The sequence below is a fragment of the Megalobrama amblycephala genome, linkage group LG16 (genome assembly GCF_018812025.1).
Source record: "Megalobrama amblycephala isolate DHTTF-2021 linkage group LG16, ASM1881202v1, whole genome shotgun sequence".
NCBI classification, from domain to species: domain Eukaryota; kingdom Metazoa; phylum Chordata; class Actinopteri; order Cypriniformes; family Xenocyprididae; genus Megalobrama; species Megalobrama amblycephala.
This window is the reverse complement of record NC_063059.1, coordinates 14,362,768-14,387,614: the sequence shown is the minus strand read 5'-3', so window position 1 is coordinate 14,387,614 and position 24,847 is coordinate 14,362,768. Positions and strand designations below refer to the sequence as shown.

The 24,847-nt window shown below is 37.6% G+C and overlaps 1 protein-coding gene across 4 annotated transcripts in view; it reads left to right on the top strand.

Moving 5' to 3' along the window:
- Positions 1-3,947: 3,947 nt before the first annotated feature.
- nf1a (neurofibromin 1a) overlaps positions 3,948-24,847 on the top strand; it is a 92,516-nt gene continuing 71,616 nt past the window's right edge. For 2 of the 4 annotated variants that reach the window (XM_048159934.1, XM_048159935.1), the window contains exons 1-16: positions 3,948-4,257; positions 12,460-12,603; positions 13,031-13,114; positions 15,791-15,981; positions 16,236-16,342; positions 16,531-16,598; positions 16,713-16,788; positions 16,887-17,044; positions 18,203-18,376; positions 18,471-18,599; positions 19,506-19,580; positions 21,092-21,223; positions 21,306-21,434; positions 21,887-22,000; positions 24,454-24,533; positions 24,612-24,735. In XM_048159934.1, the coding sequence (XP_048015891.1) occupies positions 4,198-4,257; positions 12,460-12,603; positions 13,031-13,114; positions 15,791-15,981; positions 16,236-16,342; positions 16,531-16,598; positions 16,713-16,788; positions 16,887-17,044; positions 18,203-18,376; positions 18,471-18,599; positions 19,506-19,580; positions 21,092-21,223; positions 21,306-21,434; positions 21,887-22,000; positions 24,454-24,533; positions 24,612-24,735 (1,845 nt within the window). In that variant the 5' untranslated portion in view covers positions 3,948-4,197. The remainder of the gene's footprint in view (positions 4,258-12,459; positions 12,604-13,030; positions 13,115-15,790; positions 15,982-16,235; positions 16,343-16,530; positions 16,599-16,712; positions 16,789-16,886; positions 17,045-18,202; positions 18,377-18,470; positions 18,600-19,505; positions 19,581-21,091; positions 21,224-21,305; positions 21,435-21,886; positions 22,001-24,453; positions 24,534-24,611; positions 24,736-24,847) is intronic. The other 2 variants (XM_048159936.1, XM_048159933.1) reach the window with 1 other exon arrangement.

The window sequence follows — 24,847 nt, the reverse complement described above, 5'->3', positions numbered from 1 at the left end:
GCTGTAACCTTGAATGAACCGGCGATAGAAATTGGCGAATCCTAGGAATCTCTGAAGTTCTTTGACAGTCGTGGGAATGGGCCAGTCCTTGATTGCATCTACCTTCCTCTCGTCCATCCGGATGCCACTGCTATCGATGTAATAGCCAAGGAACTGCACTGAGGGCTGATGGAAGGTACATTTTTCTGCCTTGAGGAATAGGTGGAATTCCCTCAGGCGTTTCAGGACCTCCGCAACATGGTGGCGATGTTCGGCCATGCTCCGGGAGTAAATTAAGATGTCATCGATATACACCAGGACAAACTTGTGGAGGAACTCCTGGAGCACCTCATGGATGAAATCCTGGAATACGGAGGGGGCATTGACAAGTCCATACGGCATGACAAGGTATTCATAATGGCCAGTAGGGGTCACGAAGGCGGACTTCCACTCATCTCCCTCATGTATCCAGATGAGGTTGTACGCGCTGCAGAGGTCCAACTTGGTGAAGACAGTGGCACCCCGGAGATGTTCTAGCGCGGATGGGACGAGAGGAAGTGGGTAGCGGAAATTTCACGGTGATCTTGAGTGCTCTGTAATCGATGCAGGGCTGCAAACCTCCGTCCTTTTTTGCGACAAAGAAGAAGCTGGAAGCAGCAGGGGGAAGTAGACTTAATGTAGATGTAGATGTAACCTTGCGATAGAGCCTCTTGGATGTAATCCTCCATGGCCTTCTCCTCCGGTATGGACAGTGAGTAAATCTTTCCGCGGGGCACTGGCTCACCCGGAAGCAGATCAATGGCACAGTCCCATGGCCGGTGTGGAGGCAGTGTGGAGGCTTTCTTGGGGCAGAAGACATCGCTGAAGTGGGCGTAACATGGAGGGATATCCACTGAACATTTCTCTACTGGACTTTCAATGGACGTGGCACAGACTGATAGGTCTTCGGAAGGTGGAGAGGTAAGTACCGGAAAATCAGAGAAATAATTCGGGAAACAGCTGTTGCCCCACTTCAGGATTTCCCCAGTTTTCCAGGAAATCATCAGATTGTGCTGCTCCAACCATGGGCGCCCTAGAATCACGTCAGCGGTGGATTCCTCCAGAACCAGCAGATGTTGTTGCTCCACATAGAGGATGCTAACTTGAATCTGGATCGTGCTGACACTGGAACGCACTTGTTTTCGACTGAGGGGCCTTCCAGTTACCGAGTGGATCTGGTAAGTCGATGGCGTTGCTGTGGTCTTGAGCTTGAGCTGACGGCCAAGGGCGCCAGAGATGAAGTTGCCGGCTGACCCAGAATCAAGGAGGGCACTGACTGGAAGAGATACACTGGCAGCAGTAAGGTTTACAATAGTGGTGAGTGGTTTCATCTTATTTATAGAAGGAATAATAACACTCACCATTGGCCGAGTGGGGCATTCAGAGATGTAATGCCCAGATAATCCACAATATAGACAGGTTCTGGGTCAGCTGTCTCTGTCGTTCAGTCATTGTTACACGAGTATTTTCAACTTGCATGGGTTCGCTGGCTGGTTCTGGAGAGCTGACGGATTCTGGTCGGCGGAGGGATGATGGAAATAACGGCTGGCCCTGGTGCTCTTTGAGACACGACTGCATACGAGTGGTGAAGCGAATGGAGAGTTGGATAAAGCGTTCAAGCCCGATGGAATCATAGTATGCAGCGAGATGCAACTGTGTGAGTGGATCCAATCCCTGATGATACATGGTCTCCTTGATGTAATCCTCCATGGCCTTCTCCTCCGGTAGCGACAGGGAGTAGATTTTTCCACGGGGCACTGGCTCACCTGGAAGCAGATCGATGGCACAGTCCTATGGCCGGTGTGGAGGCAGCTTAGAGGCTCTCTTGGGACAGAAGACGTCACTGAAGGGGGCGTAACATGGAGGGATGTCCACTCAACGTTTCTCTCCAGGGCTTTCGATGGAGGTGGCACAGACTGACAGATCTTCGGAACGTGGAGAGGATGGCACAGGGAAAGCAGAGAAACAGTTCGCGAAGCAGCTGTCGACCCTCTTCAGGATCTCGCCGGTCTTCCAGGAGATGACGGGGTTGTACTGCTCCAACCATGGGCGCTCTAGGATCCCTAGAGTGAATCAACCTGAATTCATGCAAATCTTATTTGTCTATGCAAATAAAAAATTATTAAAATAAACACAAAAAGTTCATGGTGTGATTTTATTTTTTTTTAAAAGAGCAAGTGAACAGTATGATCATTCACTTCATGTGTGAGAGTTGCAATTAAAAGTTCTTTTCAGCCAGTAGAAAGTCTGTGGGGTGTAAAGGACATTAAGCAAATAGAATTAAAAAGAGAAATGCAGAAAATTGTATTAAAATCATGTTATTCCTTTAAATGAACTCATGATCAAGTAATTTGCATGAGTCTTAAAAAATAAATAGGCCTATATTGTTCAAAAAACATTTCAACCAGTCTTTATAACGCATACGCCCTCTGGTGATTAGAAGTATAGCTCCATTAACACTGCTCTCTGTTAGATTCATCTCACGGTGGCAGTAGAGGTCTGCTTAACTTTCTCATTAATGCCTACTGCGGTCTTTCATCTTAAAACACAATAGTTTCCGGCTAAGACTATTTCTGGCTTTCATTTACACAATTACACTTTTTATTATTTATTTAGCACGCTTTTATCCAAAGCGACTTGCATATGAGGAATACAACAAGAGATTTGTCTTAAAAAGGCAATAAACATGAGAAGTGCCATAGCATCACAAAATTTCAGCCATCGTTTAGATTAATAAAAACTAGAACAGTGAGGGATTAAGGAATAGTGAGACAAAGGAATAGTAAAATAGAATCTTTCACTGAAGGGGTATCATAGAGTATCATATAACAGCACATTTTAAGAATAAAAAAAAAAAAAAAAACTATTTATATTTGCATGTCCGATGTAGGCCTATGTGCATCTGAAAGTAGCCTAATTAATTTACCACAAACATCAAACTCTATTAGTTGTTAGACAGATAGACAGACAGACAGACAGAGAGATAAACAGACAGTCAGACAGACAGACAGAGAGATAAACAGACAGACAGACAGACAGATAGATAGATAGATAGATAGACAGAGAGATAGACAGACAGAGGGATAGACAGACAGACAGACAGATAGATAGATAGATAGATAGATAGATAGAGAGAGAGAGACAGACAGAGAGATAGACAGACAGAGGGATAGACACAGACAGACAGACAGACAGACAGATAGATAGATAGATAGATAGATAGATAGATAGATAGATAGAGACAGACAGAGATAAACAGACAGACAGACAGACAGATAGATAGATAGATAGATAGATAGATAGATAGAGACAGACAGAGATAAACAGACAGACAGAGAGATAGACAGACAGACAGAGAGATAGATAAACAGACAGACAGACAGAGAGATAGACAGATAAACAGACAGATAGACACAGACAGACAGATAGACACAGACAGACAGACAGACAGACAGATAGATAGATAGATAGATAGATAGATAGATAGATAGAGACAGACAGAGATAAACAGACAGACAGACAGATAGATACAGACAGATAGATAGATAGATTGATAGATAGATAGACAGACAGAGAGAGAGAGACAGACAGAGAGATAAACAGACAGACAGAGAGATAGACAGACAGACAGAGAGATAGATAAACAGACAGACAGACAGACAGACAGACAGAGAGATAGACAGATAAACAGACAGATAAACACAGACAGACAGATAGACACAGACAGACAGACAGACAGACAGACAGACAGATAGATAGATAGATAGATAGATAGATAGATAGATAGATAGATAGATAGATAGATAGATAGATAGATAGATAGATAGATAGATAGATAGATAGATAGATACCCAAGTGAAACCACATTCATTGCTCTTGTAATGGTCCAGTTCTTCAGTAGCATTTCTACGCATGCGCAGCCACCCAGACTGAGGCCAGGGAGAGAGAGGAGGATTCAAACTTCCGGTGGTGTGTCATGGCGGCGTGGTGGAGTATGCTTGAAGTGAAAAACTAAACCAAACCCCCCTTCTCCCTCCACCTCCTCCTCTATTCTCCTCCTTGATTATTTTGCGGAGCGGTTTAGGGGGTATTTGTTGCACCCGGGGCAATTCGGGAGCAGGAATCGGGATCGCAAAAGTGATTGATAGGAGGCATAGCGGAGCGCGCATCCGCCTGAGCATGGCGGCGCACAAGCCCGTGGAATGGGTCCAGGCCATCATTAATAGATTCGACGAACAGGTAAAGAAAACATTGGTGGGGGATTTGACATTTCAAGTCCAAAAAGCGAGCGTGCAAACGATGAAATGCTTGGTGCATATGCATGCGTACGCGTTGTTTGTGTTGAAGATGTGAGGTTGGTGGTTTTGGGCTTGCACTGGCCAAATACAATACGTAAATGTTTTGATTCAGGCCTGATGTGTTGCATTTGGCCAGCAAAAGGCAAATATTGGGTAGCATAACGTCGTGATTGATTTGATGAATGTTCAGCTGAGTCGCTCGCGCGCACTGGCTAAATATAAACAAAAGGAATCAGACTCCCTCCGTGCTTGTTGACATACAGAGAGATGAGATTGCATAGCTAGAGGAGCCTTACAGGAACATACAGTCCTGTTCCCGTTGAATCAAACTTAAACAAAATAATCGTGTCAGTTATCAATGCTTTGTTTTTTAAAGTTGTCTGAAACTTTAAGACGGTGTTGAATGCAGAATAACGCATTTTATGAGCCTGAAGTGGCAATGACAGCACAGTGTTTTTGACAGGTTCTCGAGCATGAGCAATTTATCATGGGTTTAATACGATTGTCTGTCTGTGGATTCTGGTACATGTGACCTTAAAGGCTTCTTTACTAATCAAAAAAGTTTGACACCTAAAGAAATGAACAGCAATTTTGAAAAATGACTTTATAGTGATCCACACTCACATGAGATGAACACTCATATATGTCCTCTAGACAAAATGTTTTATTATACTATTGGGACAAATAAAAGACATAAACGTACTAAATGCTCCATTAATAAGAGTCCATACTAAATAGCTGGGCATTTATAAGCTTCTTTTAGTGTTTTGATATGCATGTATTCCTCTGACTGCTCAAAGCGGTTGTGTTTTGTTCATAGCAGTTTTGTTTCTGTCCCTGTGAAAAAAGAGTGCTTATTTGTGTGGAATGTACACTTGTAGTGTACTTAACCTTAAAAGTACATTTTTAAAAACTGTACTTGAAGACAATATGATATTAATGAAATAAAAGGCCATTTAAGTGAATGTTTCTTAACACACTTAAATAGTGCACTTTTAATAATGTAAAATTAAAGATTTTACTGGAAAGTACATTTTAAATCATAGTTTTAATAATCTTTTGTCATATGATTTAAAGTACACTTATGTTGAAAACATACTAAAATACATGTAAAGTACTCTTTTAATTTTAACTTGTGTTATTCTGTAATACATTTAAAGTAAATAGATTTTAATTTACTAAATTGAAATGTCATCATTACAAATATATTTAAATGTGTGACATACAAGTTTCAATAAAAATATCATTAAATTGCAGTTGCTTGTTTGAATTCCATAGACAATATTAGAAGTGATTAAGAAATTACGCATAAGATGTATAAAAGTTCTACTTAATTGTCATTTAAGCACTCTTAAGTAAAACTAACTGATTTAATATAAATTTAAATTATAACACATTTTCATTTAATTGCAAATAACATGCGTTTTATTGTCCAAAAACATTACATTCAGTTTGCACTTAAAGTATACTCTTTTAAAGTATATTATTTCCATAATAAGTAATAAGTACTCTTTTTGAAAGTATGCTAAAGTACTCCTCCCCCCACCAAGTGTGTGCTTGTTATTTTCTAGTTTAGAGGCTTTTCACAGGGTTTGGCTTCTCATGCTGCAGATTAGGGGCTCATAACAGTTTAATGAAAGTGTAAAAAGGAGTTTAGGCTGTTTTATCGGTAAGCCAGTTTAGTTCATTTTAAATTAGAGAGCTTAAGGCACTTGATGGTGGAAGCAAAATATGCTGCTCTGTATGTTCTCATGATTTGAATGACAGCTGCTCACCACAATTGCAATTACAAGCAGATTATAAGTTGCAGGATTCCTGAATGGAAACTACCGGATAACACAAGGATCGATTGTTTAAGCTGATCATCAGTGATGTGTGGCTTTTTCTTGCTTGCAATAGGCAAGTTCTCAGTGGTGGTTATTGCCTTGTCAGCAGCTGTATGAATGCAAAGAGCACCTTGAAACAATGACCTCACAGATGCCATTGCATGGTCATGGAAAACTAATCTGTCCTCTCTCTGGGGAGAGCTCTGAGTCAGGAATGAGAGGTTGATGAGGCATTGTGTTCTACATAGATGCCAGTTTGAGAGATTTTGAAGAGCGTTTACCTGAATTAAGATGACGCTTGTTTTCTCTCTTATATGGTAATTGAATTTAAAGAACATTTTGATGTGATGTTGTTGGGTAGTTTCTGGTCACTTCTTTTTGTCATAAAAAGCTTAAACAGATGGTGAAAATTGTCATCATTTACTCACCTTTATGTTGTTCCAAACCTGTATGACTTGAATGATTTTTGATTGAAAGTCAGTGAGGTCCAATATTGTTTGGAATCCAATGTTCTTCAGAATGTTTTCTTTTGTGTTCCACTAAGTAAGGTTTGGAACGACATTAGGGTGATACATGATAAGAATATTTTCACATTTGGGTGAACTATCCTTTTAACATTAGTAGATTTGGTTGTATTGTAGCAATATCCAGGAAAAAGATTAAATGATAAAATAATATATGTGCAAATTTTCCTGCAGTTTTGAAAAGATTAGCCAAGAAGACCTTTTTAACTGATGTGACAGGGGTGAAAAGTCATATTTTTCATAAATGGTGGCCAATTAAAGTTTCATTAAACTGTAATTTGTAAGTTGATTTATATGATATTTTTAAGGATTATTTCACTTCAGAATTAAAATTTCCTGACAATTTACTCACCCCCATGCCATTTAAGATGTTCATGTCTTTCTTTCTTCAGTTGAAAAGAAATGAAGGTTTTTGAGGAAAACATTCCAGGATTTTTCTCCATATAATGGAGTTTAGTGTGGTACAACGGGTTGAAGGTCGGGATGAAATTGCTGTTTCAATGCAGCTTCAAAGCACTCTACATGATCCCAGCCGAGGAGGAAGGGTCTTATCTAGCAAAACGATCGTAATTTTCTAAAAAAACGCCCAAAAAACATTTATATACTTTTAACCATAAATGCTCATCTTGCACTAGCTCTGCAATGCGCCACGCATTACGTAATCACGTTGGAAAGGTCACACGTGACGTAGGCGGAAGTACCAATCCAGTGTCTACAAAGCGAACATGCAAAGGCTAAGTCAAACACCCTTCACAAAACAACTATGATGTTGGACGATTTTTAAGACGGAGGAGAGTTTTTCAGTGCAAGATGAGCATTTGTGGTTAAAAAGTATATACATTTTTAATATTTTTTTTTAAAGAAAATGACAGTTTGTTTCGCTAGACAAGACCCATGTTCCTCGGCTGCTGCTTTGAAGCTGCATTTAAACTGCAATTTGGACCTTCAACCCGTTAAACCCCATTTGAAGTCCACTATATGGAGAAGAATCCTGGAATGTTTTCCTCAAAAACCTTAATTTCTTTTCGACTGAAGAAAGAAAGACATGAACATCTTGGATGACATGGGGGTGAGTAAATTATCAGGAAATTTTAATTCTGAAGTGAACTAATCCTTTAATTGTCTTTGGACGGTATATGAACCGAAATCATTCTCCATAGCACACATGAGTACGGCCTGCTCTGCCAAAGTGCACATAAGGGAAGCGATTGGTCCCTGACCTTTCTGGAATTTTAAACCATTCCTGGGAAACAAAGTGCTCACTGTCCATCGGCATCCTGCATTAAAATGGATGTCAATAGGGCTGGGCTATGCATGCTGTGAGAGTGCATGTGTTTTATGTGTGTACAGACAGTGTGTGTGCCGGGTTCTTCTCCGGTCTTGAGACTTTCATTTCCAGCCACGCGCTTTTCTCTTAGGGCCACACAGTAGTGGGCCGGAAAGAAGGAGGGAACCTCAGGGTTTTTCTGACATGCCGTCACACTGGCCATTGCAATTGTCAGACCACTTAAACAGTGCAACCAATAGTGCCTGCCTTGCACCACAAATGTTGGCCTGCTTACCTAAAGCAGATTAACAGCTATGATTTGTTCAAATATAAGATTTGAAAAAGGTTTAATCTTGCTTGGACTACTTTGACACATTTGTAGGTGATGCTAAGTGTACTACTTACAAGTAAGCCTATTCCTGGCTAGTCTGCTAAATGTGTACTTGTTAAGTTGGCACCTTTGGTGGTCTGCTCTTGGGTTTTGTGCGACTATTTCAAATATTCACAGTGTATTCACACTGGTTTTGTCGGTGATGAATTGGTAGGTTGGTAGGACACTTTAATATTTTTGAGAAAGGTCTCTTATGCTCACCCAGCCTTCATGTCTTTGATCAAAAATACAGTAAAACAGTAATATTATGAAATATGTTTACAATAAAAAGAACAGTTTTCTATTTAAATACATTTTCAAATGTAATTTATTCCTATGATGGCAAAGCTGAATTTTCAGCACCATTACTCCAGTCTTCAGTGATTTGGTGCTTAAGAAACATGCATTATTATTATCATCAAAATATCAATGTTAAAAACAGTGCTGCTTTATTGTGGAAATCATGATACATTATTTTCAGGGTTCAAGGTAAATGCATCCTTGCTGAATAAAAATATAAAAATGAATAAATCTTACTGACTCAAACTTTTTAACAGCTGTGTATTTACTGAAACGTAATACATAGGTAAATATAGCTAAGTATTATGGATTGTTAATGCATAAATGTTTCAGTCATACTAAAAAAGAATCGTTTAAAGAATTTGTAGTGAAGTTTTATAAGGAGATGTTTTAATGGATTGTTATAGGAACTTTTTCTCTCTCTTAATTGGATAGAATGTACAGGAAAGATTTGAAATGATGGAGAGAGAGGGGAGGACAGGGCTGGGACATGCTGCAAGCCTGGTTCAAATTTGTTTTGCCAAGTAAACACCACAGATCACTATATCAGAGCAGCAAGTTGGCGTCTGTGAGCTGTTCGCAAGCTGTATAACTTCTAGCGCAGTCAAAGTTCTTTTGATCCAGAGAAGAGCCATAGTACTCGGAAACAGTGAAGACCAATTCCTCATCAGGGAACGCTTAGAGGGGGAGAGGCCTCCACCCCCTCACTCCACATATGCTTCATTAAGACGGCCAGGCCATGTGTGCTTTCAACACTCCCACTGCACAGACTTTAACTGCTTGTGTGTGTTGGAGAGAACAAGAGCAGATGTGCTGGCCCGCAGGTGTGCGGCACAGGGCGGAAGTCTGGAGAGCTGGAGGCGCTTTGTTTTAACACCTAAAGTTTGAGATTTTAGACCCAAAATGGGTGGGTTGGTGCTTTAAATGCTTGGATGTTCTCTCAGGGGTGGGTGTGTCAAATTTAAAACCATTCGACCTCTCACTCCACGGTCTGTGCGTCCCACATGTTACAAGCTGTTCTCCACCCAGTGCTTTCAATAAAGTCATAACAGAGCCTTTGAAAGCTGGGCCACAGGAACCCAACATTCACACCTGTTAACCAGACCTGTTAACCGGCCCTCTATCATCCTAACTTCCTTTGATAAGATTAAATATATGGGTTATTTTTGTGACTTTAATTTAATTATACTGTATTTTTTACATTTTTATTTACTTGAAATTCATTGAAAGTTGAAAACAAAACCAAAGACGTCACTTCCGTGATGCTCGCCTGCCATTTTTGTGTCCGACATGGCAATGAACACAGCACATTCTGAATAAGATGATTTGAAAAAACAAAAAAAAACAAACAAACAAACATCTATTCAGTGCTTCCCACAGGTTTGAAATATACTTGCGGTGGTAGCCGGGCGAAAAATCCTCCTATTACCCACGGCCCAAAAATGGTCTACTACATGTGACAAACAAATAATGTGTGATTTTTAACAGTATTTTTATTTATTGAAATAAATTTTAATTACATAGCATATTACATTTAATTACATACTAATATTATGCATTATTATGCATTGTAAATTATATAAAATTACAGCATTTAAATGGTTCACCTTTTCGTATGTTCTCCTTGCTGTCATATAGTGTCTCTCTCAGTAAATGGGACACAGATTTTACTAGTAAAATTTATAAAATGAATAATATATGTGTCAAATAATGTTCTTAGTCTTTTCTTCCTGTGGGGTAGACTGCAATAATTTACTATGAATTAAATGGAAATCAAATTAAATACAATTTATTTTGTAACCAAAATACCAATAATGCCCAAAAGAAAAAGAAAAAACTTAGCGTGTGACTTTTAATTATAAACGAGCCTGAAATACACCGGGACTCTTATTTTGAAATGTCTGTACTATTGCAGGATGATCCTTCAGATTCTTACAATCGTCTAAAACTTTTTATATAAAGGCCATGAAGTAGACTTTGTAATAATTCATCAACTTGAGTTCATTAGCAATCGCTTGGCATAAATCTGCGCTTTTCATTGATTGAGAATCACTTTGAAGCAGTCTGAGGCACTGTTGCGCGAGCTTGTAGAACGCGCAACAGCGCCGCCTTGTGACTTTGCAACATGCAGCGCCTGTGGGAATGCTAGCGGGAGCAAACAGTTCTGACGCACACATAATGAGCAGGTACGAAACAACTAGTTATTCGATCGCGAATGGTTTCAATATCTTGTATAAGAAGATAAAAATAATAAAAGCAAAAATGTGTCTCCAAATATACTTGGGCGGCAGTTATTATACTTGGGCAGCCCGCCCAAGTAAAGTCTATGTGTGGGAAGCACTGCTGTTATTGTTGATCTTTATTTATTACCTCCAACTATGTTTTGTCCATTTCTACAAACATTTCTACAGTAGTACCCCCGAGAATAAGGTGGATAATCCATCGCAATACACCAGAGAAAGTGTTACCAAAAAATCTATTGCGTAAAAAAAATAAAAAAATAAAATAACATAAAATACCTAAATGCAAACAAGTCATTGGACAACATTACTTGGGCTACATATAAAGAAACAAAATGCATGTACCTTGGATAAATAAAATTAAATAGCCTCCGTACGGACAATAAGGAAATTATTTTAATCAAACCATATTGTTGATGAAGAAATATGAGAACAACACAAGTGCTGGTTATTTAAAATAATGCATCAATGTTTTTGAAAAAATATGAAACATTTTTAATGTTACAGTAATAGTAAACATCTTTAATTACTGTTTGAAATAACACCATTGCTCTTTGAGCTGCGCATGCTGAAGCTGAGGAGAAAGAACACCCGTAAACTGAAGCACTTTGCTAGAAGGTTATCAACTCAATGGAACACATCCTATAGGATAATTCAGATATTTATACAAAATAAACATAATATTACAACTTATTTGCACAAAGTCATGCACAGGTGAACTTGAACTAAGTTCAACAGAATGTAGCTCCTGTTGTGGATGTAACACACAACGTTATATTACAATAGTGTATACCATTATAATGTTATGTTTATGACAGCCCCAGTCATAGTTATTAATGTTTTGCGTTGATGTTTGTGCGCTCACGCTGAAACTAAAGATGATCATCAGTACAATGAACAGCTGCGGGTTATTTAACTATATAAAACGCATCCTATATGAGATTAATCAGTTATTTATACTACATAAATGTAATATTACGACTTATATCTGCACAAAATGACGCAAGTGCAAGATCGTGCAGCTGTTAACGGGCACAAAAATGGCGGAGATAAAGCACTGTGATGTTACATGGTCCAAATGAATTGATCAAAAGTGACAGTAAAACATTTATAATGTTAAAAAATATTTGTATTTCAAATAAATGATGTTCTTTTGAACTTTCTGTTCATCAAAGTATCCTGAAAAACATGTATTACCATTTCCACAAAAGTATTAAGCAGCACTACAACTGTTTTCAACATTGATAATAATAAGAAATCAGCACATTATAATAGAAAACCGTTATTTTGGATTGTATGAATATTTCAAAATATTACTGTTTTTAATAGATTTTTGATTACATTATTGCAGCCTTTGTGAGCATAAGAGAATTCTTTCAAGGACATAAAAAAAATCTTGTCGACCCAATCATTTCAGTGCTAATGTATAAATCCGCATTTTTACTGGCCTGCTTTCTGGTCTAGATAACAGCATCACACACTGAAAACCCTATTATTAGTTGACCGTTAGTCAAGGCTATGATGGCTGTTTTTGGATGCTTTGGAAAGTTTGTTGGTTTTAATCACTTTCCTTTTCTTTCTGTCCCTCGCTTTCCCTGTCTGTCTCTTGTTTACAGCTCCCTATTAAAACAGGACAGCAGAGCACCCACACCAAAGTGAGCACAGAGCACAACAAAGAATGTTTGATCAACATCTCCAAGTACAAATTTGCCCTCGTCATCAACGGCCTGACCAACATCCTCAAAAATGTGAATAACATGGTAAGTTCACATCTATAACAGTGAAGTTTCCCAATTTGATAAAGTTCTAGTCACTCTGTTACAAGTGAACTGCTGTGGAATTGATAAAAATAAATCCAAGATGGCAGATAAAGCGAGAGAAGTGTTGAATGTAATTTGACTGTTTTATTCAGTACTGAAAAAGGTTTTAAAAAAGTACAATTTTACGTAATATTTTTTTATGTTTATTAGAGTATCGCATTGTTAGCAGGATGTTAACTTCAAACTTTATTGAAATCACTTTTGAGTAGTATCTTCTGTACAAGTTGCTGTTTATGTAGAGAGTTATAATTCAGTCACTTATAAGGTTCCATCTGTGATAGGATACTGCCTATGTAGGCTAGAGAGGTAGCGCTCTAGATTTTGGAACAGAGCTAATATCACATTACTGTATATTTCTCATTCATAGCGGATCTTTGGCGAAGCTGCCGAGAAGAACCTCTACCTCTCCCAGCTGATTATCCTGGACACACTGGAGAAGTGTCTGGCTGGGGTGAGTAGCTCGTCCTGTTCCAGAGTGAACTTTGTCCGACCTATCGCTTGTTTTTTCTGTCCTATGTTCTGGCTTTTACAGCATTGTCCCACGCTGTGGTTTCAACTTTATTGCTGAAAGCTACGCAAAATTGCTTTACAGTCACAATTGTTCTAGTATTGCCTGTCCACGCCCTGACCTGTAACACCTGAAAGACTTCCAGAGATAACATTGTAGATTGTTCATTATTTCATAATGGATATTGAAAGTATTTTTTGGTTTATATAGTCAAAAAGGGAAAAAGGGTTTTCAAGCATCAAAACAATAAGTGTAATACAGCTTTGAATTGTTGTTGTTTTTCCAATACGTCGGAATACATACAATACATACATGGGTCCTGTTTAATTTGTTTGTTTTTTTCTGAGCAAAAATTAAATATACATTTTTACCATGATTTACAGAAGACACACTCTAAAATGTTATACAGTGTAACAATCTTGTCAGGGATATTTACAAAAAAAATCTATTTATGCCATATTAAAGACTAATTACTTTTACCCCAAATGCTAATTACTTTTTTACATTGTAATTTTACATTTTTAAACTTTGACACTATCCTAGGTTTTGCCCATTTGTCAGCAAGAATTTGTACTCATTTAAAATGCAATAAAATTTAGTATGCTCACTTATTCTTTTATTTATTTTAATACATACATGTCAGAATAAGTGTTTCAGTTTTTACATAAATGTAAGTGTTACACTGAATGACAATGAAACATTATATGCCCACATTGATATATATATCTCCACATTTTGACATTTTATTCTTCTAAAACTTATTTGAAACCTTAAAAGTAGATATTTTAGTTGCATTTAATGTTCTAATGTATATAATAATTTAATGTGTATTATGTATTTAAAATAAATAATTTTTTGTAAATTTCTGTTGATGCAGACATCTAAATGTCTTATATATATATATATATATATATATATATATATATATATATATATATATATATATATTAAATGCATATATAAATATAATATAATATATAAATATAATATATAATATACAAATATAATATATATAAAAAAAAAAAAAAAAAAAAAAATATATATATATATATATATATATATAAAAAAAAAAAAAAAATATATATATATATATATATATATATATATATATATATATATATATATATATATAAAATCTGTGTGAATATATAATTTACTATGGTAGGCTGTATAGCTCTATGAAATAAACTGAATGTGGTGAAACTGGAACTGCTTCATAGCTGCATGATAATAGAAAATGAATCAACATCTTGGAATCTCATCTGTCAGCTAACCAGAATAAAGTTTTCAACCATGCCATGGTATAATCAAAACTAGATACACTAGAGCAGTTGTTTGGGGTGAGTAAGAATTTTTAAAATACTTTAATTTATCAAGGATGCATTAAAATTGATAAAAAGTGACAACATTTATATGTTACAAAATATTTCTATTTCAAATAAATGCTGTTCCCTTGTGAACTTTGTATTCATCAAATAATCCTGAAAAAAAAGTATCACGGTTTCCTCAAAAACAACTCTTTTCAACATTTATAATAAGAAATCAGAATAGTATAATGATTTCTGAAGAATAATCCTTTCTGAAGGATTTCTTATATAAATTACATTTTTAAATAATTAAAATAGAAAACACTTATTTGAAATTGTTACAATATTTCACAATGTTGCTATTTTGCTGTATTTTAGATGAAATAAATGCAGACCATAGCTTTCTCAAAAACATTTTAGAATCTTACCAACGCCAGATTTCTCAATGTAAAACGGCTGTAACGTGTATTTAGATGATTTTATTTGGGACTTTATAGGATAGATAAATTATTTTGGTCTCATGAACTGTCCAGAAATGTTTTTTGAAACAGAGTTCTGGTAAAACAATTAAATCTTTAGTTTTTACTCCCAGACAGAGCTCTCTGAACCGGCCCAGTCAGGAGATTATTACATTTGCAGGTGTTTCCTCGTCTTAAAATCGTCTGGCTTTTCCTGTATAGATTATGAATTTTCGCTTGACCAGATGCTACACAGCTGTTCTGTCCTGTGCATTTGGTTTTGTTTTTGCAAAATTCGTTTTATGTCATTTCCTTTTGTATCATCGAGATGGGGACGTATACTTACAGAAAATACAGTTTACTGCTGTTCACGATTCAATTCTTTCACTAAAATTTGAGAACCTTCTTTTTTTTTCAAACTAGTTTTGGCAGTCATGAATTTTTGCCTGATGGTACAGAACCTCCCCTCTGCCATTACTGTTACTCATTTAGCTTGACCCAGTATGCGTGCAGTGCATTGATCCACTAATGTGTTAGTTGGGTGCTTTGTCATTGGATTTAATTTCTGTTCTCTTCCCCCTTTCCTGCTTGCTGCTGATCCTGAAGTGCTTTCAACTTGCTGTAGTTTTACTGCGGTTTTCAGCTTGCTGAATACTTTCATAAGACATTCTCTTCATTTTGACAAATGTTAGCCACCTATAGACAACCCCATTTTTATGCTTGTTTGTGTCTTACAAAAACAACAGACACCGCAGCAGTAAATTTAATGTATACTATAAGAATTAGCATTTAAAACACAGTACAAAAGAGAATATAAATAATAAAGTATACTGTGTGTTTGTGTGCATCATCAGCAACCAAAGGACTGCCTGAGGCTGGATGAGGCCATGTTAGTAAAACAGTTGCTGCCTGAAATCTGTCACTTCCTGCACTCGTACCGTGAAGGCCAGCAGCACGCCGCTCAGCTGCGCAGCTCCGCCTCTGCCGTGCTCTTCTCTCTCAGCTGCAACAACTTCAATGCTGTCTTCAGTCGTATCTCCACCAGGTACCTCTCTATCTAACACACTGGGGGTTCCACAGGGCTTTGTTCTAGGACCTCTTTCAATGTGCGAATCGGCCTCAAAAATACCCCCATAATAACTAATAAAACTTGCTTATTGTAAACATCGTAAGCCTATTATAAGTCCTATATAAGTCTTTGTGATTTGTATGAATGCTGGACTGGGTTTTGCATAGTTAACTTGCATAGTTAAAGTCTTCACAAATTATTAACATTAATGTACCAATGTCGTCGCATAGGTTGCAGGAGCTCACAGTTTGTACAGAGGACACAGTGGACGTCCATGACATTGAGCTTATTCAGTACATCAACGTAGACTGCTCCAAGTTAAAGAGACTGCTACAAGGTAAAGCATGCTATGTTTTATAGATTTTGTATTCTGAAATTGATTAATGGTTTATGGGTAATTTCGGGCTCCACAGTTATAATCAGAATCACAGTATGGCACAGTGCAAGTATTAAACCACAAAGGCAGTGAATTAAATAAATATATAGTCTTGAATTGCTTGATAACTTCCTGTATATTCCCTTTAGAAACAGTACTTAAATTCAAATCTTTGAAAAAGCCGGCCCAGCTTGCAGTAATCAGCAGTTTGGAAAAGGTATGTGCTTTGTAAACAGTACAATAGTGTATGTAATGTATTTTTTACTTTCTTTAATAATTCTGATCATATGGAAGGTAATAATAGTAAATATATCTGATATATTTGTGTCAGGCCTTCTGGAACTGGGTTGAACACTATCCTGATGAGTTCACTATGCTCTATCAGAGACCTCAGGCTGACATGGCCGGTGAGTGGCACAGTAAATCCATATCCATATTGACTTCTTTGCTATATTGTTTTAAGAAGTTTTGACAGAGGTTTAACTGTGCGTTTCTGTGTATGCAGACTGTGCAGAAAGACTGTTCGACCTGGTGGACAGTTTTGCAGAGAGCGCAAAGAGAAAGGCTGCTGTGTGGCCGTTACAGATCATCCTCCTCATCCTCTGTCCAGAGATCACTCAGAGCATCACCAAAGAAGTAGGAGGGGAGGAGAAAGCTAACAAGGTCAGAGTTCACACAGTGAATTACACTGACTACTATTCCTGCTTAGTGTTTTATCATTTAAAGGTGCCCTCGAATGAAAAATTGAATTTACCTTGGCATAGTCAAATAACAAGAGTTCAGTACATGGAAATGACATACAGTGAGTCTCAAACTCCATTGTTTCCTCCTTCTTATATAAATCTCATTTGTTTAAAAGACCTCCGAAGAACAGGCGAATCTCAACATAACACCGACTGTTACATAACAGTCGGGATGTACGCCCCAATATTTGCATATGCCAGCCTTTGTTCCCAACATTATGAAAGGCATTAGACAAGGGCAGCCAGTAACATCTGGATCTGTGCACAGCTGAATCATCAGACTAGGTAAGCAAGCAAGAACAATAGTGAAAAATGGCAGATGGAGCAATAATAACTGACATGATCCATGATATCAAGATATTTTTAGTGATATTTGTAAATTGTCTTTCTAAATGTTTCGTTAGCATGTTGCTAATGTACTGTTAAATGTGGTTAAAGTTACCATCGTTTCTTACTGTATTCACGGAGACAAGAGAGCCGTCACTATTTTCATTATTAAACACTTGCAGTCTGTATAATTCATAAACACAACTTCATTATTTATAAATCTCTCCAGCAGTGTAGCATTAGCCGTTAGCCACGGAGCACAGCCTCAAACTCATTCAGAATCAAATGTAAACAATATAACGGTATACAATACTCACATAATCCGACGCATGCATGCCGCATGCATGACGAACACTTTGTAAAGATCCATTTTGAGGGTTATATTAGCTGTGTAAACTTTATGCACTGTTCAAGGCAAGCGCGAGCTCCGTGGGCGTGGAGCACGAGAATTAAAGGGCCAGTAGCCCTGAATCGACTCATTTATAATGATGCCCCAAAATAGGCAGTTAAAAAAATGAATTAAAAAAAATCTATGGGGTATTTTGAGCTGAAACTTCACAGACACATTCAGGGGACACCTTAGACTTATATTACATCTTTTTAAAAAAAGTTCTAGGGCACCTTTAAGTCTTCTCCTTTTGTTCCCAAAGTCTTTTATCTAGCAGTTGAGCAATGCAACCAATGACAGACATATATTTTGTGTACAGAAATGCTTTGTAGAAAAATCTACGTGTTTTGTTGTCTTCAACAGAAGTCATTTGTTGAAAGTCTACGGAAGGCTCTGGGACAACACAGCGGCAGCAGACAGTTGACTGAGAGTGCGGCCGTTGCATGTGTCAAACTTTGCAAAGCCTGCACCTACATCAACTGGGAGGACAACTCCGTAATCTTTCTCCTAGTTCAGTCCATTGTCATGGACCTTAAGGTAAGTAGGACTATTTTCACAGAGCTGAAGGAAATGAGAATGTTCATTTCTGTATTGCTCGTTGTGTGTAACTTTGCTCCCTCTTTTCACTCAGGGTCTTCTTTTTAACCCCACTAAGCCATTTTCGAGGGGTGCGGGCTGCCAGAGCGCCGATGTGGATTTAATGATCGACTGCTTTGTGTCATGTTATCGTGTCAATCCTCGTAACAACCAGCATTTTAAGGTAAGCTCGGTTAGTGAATCTTAATCTGGACGTTGCAAAGTCATTATAGCAAATAGGAGACAATCACTAACCCAAGAGTTAATATTATTACTATCACAACGTACTGAGCTAGTCAACATTCATTTCAACAGTACAAACCTAAAAATGAATAATATGAGTATGTCAAATGTCTATAGCTTTGTTTCCATCCAAATTTTTTAATTTAACTTATGCACAAAATTGGAATATCGCATAAAACATTTGCCGATAAAGCAGCATTTCCGTCCCCTGTGAACACAATTGGCGCAAAATATCTAAAATAAAAATGGAAGTTGCTGCAATCGAGGAAGCCACTGTGGCTCTTTTTTTCTACATCATAAATGACTTGCGCCTCAGAGCGTGCAGGCGAAATGCAATCGCTGTCATGTTATCTTGCATTCGGATGCCACATCATGACAGGTGTTTGACTGTGCAGTCGTGTGAGGCCGTTCTGGAAAGTCATTATACCAAATTATTCTGATGACAGACTTTGGCTCAGGAATTTCAGAATGACCAAACCAACATTCGAGATGTTGTGCAATGAAATTGTTCTGCTGGTTTGTCCGGTTGTTCAATCACATCCTCAACTTGTGCGACTTTGCCTCAACTTTTTGATGTGCTTTGATGTATTTATTTGGTTTCCATTGTCTTCTTATCGGATAAAAAAATGTATCCACCTCAATTGAGCGCAAATGTTTTTTATGCACATTTTTAGAATTTATGCGCATCTTGGTGTTTCCATCCAGCATTTTTTTTTATACAATATCCCAAAATGCACATAAAAATTGGTGGATGGAAACAGCTATTGACTCAAGGTGCAGGATTTTCTGACTGGTTAGATGGAAAATCATTGCCACATTTAAATGTTGTTGTTTTTTTTTTCACTAGGTATGTCTGGCCTCGACTTCTCCTCCTACCTTCCATTTCGTCCTGGTCAACTCCCTGCACAAAATTATCACTAATGTAAGTATGATCTCTTACGGCCGTTCACATTGACAGTGATTTGCGGTGCTCTGAATTCATTCATTTGTAATGAGAGTTGACAATTTCCAATGCATCAAAAGTCATTTTTAATATTATGCAAATTAGGGCTGCACGATATATCGCATGAGATTGTCACGCGCATTTCGTCAGTAAAGCCGGTTCCCTGATTACCGCTAAATCGCCATCACCTGCTTTCAAATGGAGCGGCATTTAATAGACAGAGCCGTAGATCACTGAAAAGCCGCGCAATATCGCGTTCATTATCGAAGGCGATTCATCTGCGATATGAACGCGATATTGCGTGGCTTGTCAGTGATCTACGGTTCTGTCTATTAAATGGCGCTCCATTTGAAAGCAGGTGATGGCGATTTAGCGGTAATCAGGGAACCGGCTTTACTGACGAAATGCACGTGACAATCTCATGCGATATATCGTGCAGCCCTAATGCAAATTAGTATATATTATAATATTTAAAGCTGCAGTCCATAACTTTTTTTTGGTTAAAAATGATCCAAAATCAATTTTTGAGCAAGTACATAACCAGCTAGTGTTCAGAATCTCCTTACCGTAGCCCGATTCACAACGGTAAGCTTGTATTGTTTTATAATTCAGGTGCTACTGGTGGGTTTCCGCAGGAAATTCGAGCATGCCACCATTTGTCTTTGCGTCATTACATCACATCTGTTTACATAAAAAAAGGAGTCCCAGCTAGTAGACTATATGGCACGTAAAGCTGCTGCAGGTGGTGGATCATTCATAGCCTTTTCTCAAAGCAGCTGCAATTAATTGAACTTATTTTGATGGCAGATTGTATGGTATGACAAATTAACGTTAGAGATTGGACTGTACAGAAATCTACAGGTAACACTAATACACACTAAGTACACACAATCATGCAATGCTGATGTTTTTAACATTTAACAATTTGAGAACAAAGTATAACAATAATAATAATTTGTACGGTTCGATGTGATATGAGCTAAGCGATCGTTCGATTTTTTTCTCAGTTGGTCAGAACAAAAGTGTCAGATTATTACTTGTTCAGATGACATTCTTATTTTGGTCATACTTCCAAGACAACAATCTGTGATTCTGAAATACAGTATCCACACAGGTGTGGTGACTGACAGAAAACATTAGATTCATCCATGCTGATGAGCCGTGCCAATGCACAACCCACGGAAAGATGATAATTCCAAAAATAACTGCAATTGCAGGTTTCAAAGAGAAAAACTTGGAATACGTTAAATGTTGCACTTTATTTTACAGTACTTGTAGTTACACTGTACTTACCTAAGAAAGTACTTGTTAATATAAGGTAAGTACATGGGTTAAGGTTAAGTTTAGGGGTAGGTTCAGGGTTAGTACCTTGTTATTACCCAGTTATTTTAATTACTATAAGTATATATTATGTACATGGGGATCAGGACTGTAAAATAAAGTGCTGCTGTTAATTGCTCATTAATATATAATGTTCATGTTTCTGCTAGTCTCACCTGGACTGGTGGCCGAAGATTGACGCCATCTACTGCTACTCAGGAGAACTGCGCACCATGTTTGCAGACACACTGGGCCGAGTGATTCAGAGTCTCAGTGCCCATCCACCTCTGAGGATGACATCAGTAAGACAGTTCTATACACTGAGACGCATTATCATCCATACAGTTCATTATGTATAGAAGAGCACATGTCTTTTTCTTGCAGAGTCTGACATTCAAAGAGAAAATGACAACTAGTTTAAAGTTCAAAGAGAAGTCCACAGACCTTGACTCGCGTTCTCTGCTGCTGGCGCTGGTCAAACTCATCCATGCTGACCCCAAACTAATGCTGCATGTGAGTATAGGGTAGTAATGATGCTGTTAATATTGTTATAGCCGGTCACCTTTTTGTATTAAAAGTAATTGGCTTAATTGCAGTTATCGCTGCATGATACGCTAGGATTGGTGAAAGTATTTTAATGTCAGAACAGCTAAACACGTCACCCTTGCTCCTTTAATTCTCATAAGAAGCTCTAATCCAAGAGCGTTTGTGTTTTCTAGCGTAAATGTTTTCTGGTTGGTTTAAATACTGGATTATCCAGATTAGGTTTTGCATGTAGATTTATTATTCTTTATTTTTTTTATTATTATTAAGAGAACTTGTTGTTTTTCACACTCCTCCTTAACATGATTTGATGTGAATTGTGATTTTTGTCTAGTCTACATGCAAACTAAGCAGCAGAGTTGTAGTTTAAGGATAATTCTAATCAAATTTGACTCCACTAATTTGCATTTTCACACCATCAGAATCCAGGGAAACCTGGACAAGAGATCCAGAACAGCACAGCTGAGCTCATCAAAGGTCTGGTCCAGCTGGTTCCTCTCACCCACAGTGCTGAGCATTCCCAGGAAGCCATGGAGGTAAGACTGTTGGTTTTCTTTGTACCTCTTAAGCCCTATTCGGACGGGACTAGTTTTCCAAATGACGATTTAGTTACTTTTTTTTTTTTTTTTTTTTTTTTTTTTTTTTTTTAAATCACTCGACATCAGTGATTTCATCTACCAATTCGGATGGGACTAACATCTCTGTCTATTACAGAGGTGGGAGTGTGTGTTTTCTAGACGTGGGCATTACAGAGGGTCATGTGCTATGCTTGCTTGCGTCATGTATGATGTATATGTCTTTTAATTTATTATTTGTTAATATAATTGTAAATTTGATTATAAACACCCTATTTAAGTAAACTTTGTGAGTTTATAGAAGTGGCTTCTTATAATAAACTTGCATAAGTGCGCAGCGAAATCTAGACAAGCATCTTAGATTTACCCGACACTGATATTAAAATGGGCAGTCTTTGCATTTTTAAGAAAATGTTTTAATCATTTTTTATTTTTTCGTCAGATACCATCCATATTGAAATGAAATGAAAAGCACACTGAAGATTGGTGTGCAAACAGCTTGGATAGGTCAAAAAACACACAAGGAGAAGCGTTAGGATAATAAAACATCAGCAATCACAGAAATTCACATTTGGACAGGATTAGTATTACCTGAGGTAATTTTTCCGGAACTTTTTACAGAAGGTAAAAGTCACTGTAATCTTTACTGACATTGACCATAATGATTACTTAGATGGCACATTCAGACAGGACTAAAATCACTGAGAAGCTCTGGTATTAATTACTTTACACCACCTCTCTATGTAAAACTAATCCCGTCTGAATAGGGCTTTATTTGTACCTATTTCCATTTTTCATGTACAGTATCTCTCACTGCTATGCAATTGTTAATTGCTTTTGTTAATTGAAATATAGCTGAAATTAAATAAAATATAAATATTAGAATAAAATGTAAAAAAAAAATGAAATGAGAAATGTTGCTGGAACTGAAATAAAATAAGTTTAAATACTACAATTACTAACAACGAAATAAAAATAAATTAAAGTCTAACTTTGCTGACATTCTTACCCACTGTATTGTTGCAGTGCCAGTAGTATATGTAAATGAACAAAGAATTACTCATTCTCTGTTACCTGGACTGAGAAATTTATATTTATTTGTCAGCAAAACTTTGCCTATTTAAAGTAACAGTAATGTTAATAAAACTTTAATACATCAGCTCATCCATGAACACAATTTCTGAGTCCTGTCGGATTGCTTTCCATCAGCTGTGGAGGTGAAGATGACACCTCCCATGATTCCACGCTTGTTCACAGCATCATCAAGCTATGCCTTAAGCCGAGTTCAGACTGCACGATTTTAGCCCCGATTTTGGCTCGCCGACAGGTTTTGAGAAATCGCCGACAAATGCCCGAAATCACAAGCAAATCGGAGCTCGTTCACACGAGTGACAATCACGCAGTGTGAATGAGCAAAGACGCGATCTGAGAGAAACGCCGACGAGTCGCCGACGCCCATGAGATATTTGGCATGCTAAATATCTGGACCTGTCGGCGATTCAAAATCCTGCTGTGTGAAAAGTGTTCTGACTGAAAACTACATCAGCAATGACCGACAGCCAATGAGAGAGCAAGATACGGAGCATCGGGGAGTTCGGGGAGGAGTTATAGACCACAACATCAGCAAGCATGGCTTCGTTTCAGATAAACATTACAATTCTATCAAACAGAAACAAACCACAAACCTTTGCTTGACCATCCGCAACAGCAGCACATTGAAAAGTTATGTATTTACCTCCAACTCTCGTTGCAGAACACACAATCCACAGTCTCCCCAACCATTTCCTCCTCCATATTCTTTTTTTTCTTTTTCTTGTTTTCGCTGCAAATCAGCGCACCGGCAATATTGCAAGCTTCTTGCCGGCTACCGTTTTTAATAATAATAATAATTCCGGTCTTGCGTGATATCGCGTTGTTTCCTTGTCGCATCTCGCGTGTGTTTGGTTGTGAAACGCAGTTTGCGTGCCAGACAGAGTTGTCGGCGATTCTTCCTATTGTAAAGTCATGCAGTGTGAAACCTTCTGTCGCCAATCCATCGTGCAGTTTGAACACAGCAGCGACTGAATGCTGGCCAAGATAGTCATGCAGTGTGAAAGGAACAATGACCCGACTGCTTTGAAAATCGTGCAGTCTGAACTCGGCTTTAGTGAAATTTACATACTGAGGCTTTAATAGAAATATAAAAAATAATAATAAAAATAAACTGTTGAAAATGACAAAAGAACTTAAGAAAATGACTAAAACATCAACTAAAATGAAAATGAAAAAATAAATAAAACCAATGCAAAATAATTATTTAATACTGTATTAGTATATAAATAATACTAAAATAACACTGCCACTCTGAACCCTTATAATTGAGCATTTTTTTTTATTAACACAATTGATTTGCTTGATCTCTTATTCTCCCCCAGGCACTGCTGGTCTTACATCAACCAGAAACCATTGAGCTGTGGAACCCTGACGCACCCATTGAGACCTTCTGGGACATCAGGTGGGCCTGTTGTTAAGGTTGGTTAAAGTTGGAGAGTGGAAAGGTTATCTTACTATATTCTCCTTATTCTCCTCTCAGCTCTCAGGTCTTATTTCTGATCTGTAAGAAGCTTATTGGACACCAGATGATCAACAGTACAGAGATATTAAAGTGGCTCAGGGAGATTCTCATATGCAGAAACAAGTTTCTCCTAAAGAACAAGGTAAACAATGAACCATAACTGATATCAGGTTCTTTATTTTTAACCCGTGGTTCTGTGCTCTTTAGTTCAGAATTACTAGTTAAGTCTATATGTATAAAATGTGATGTTTGAA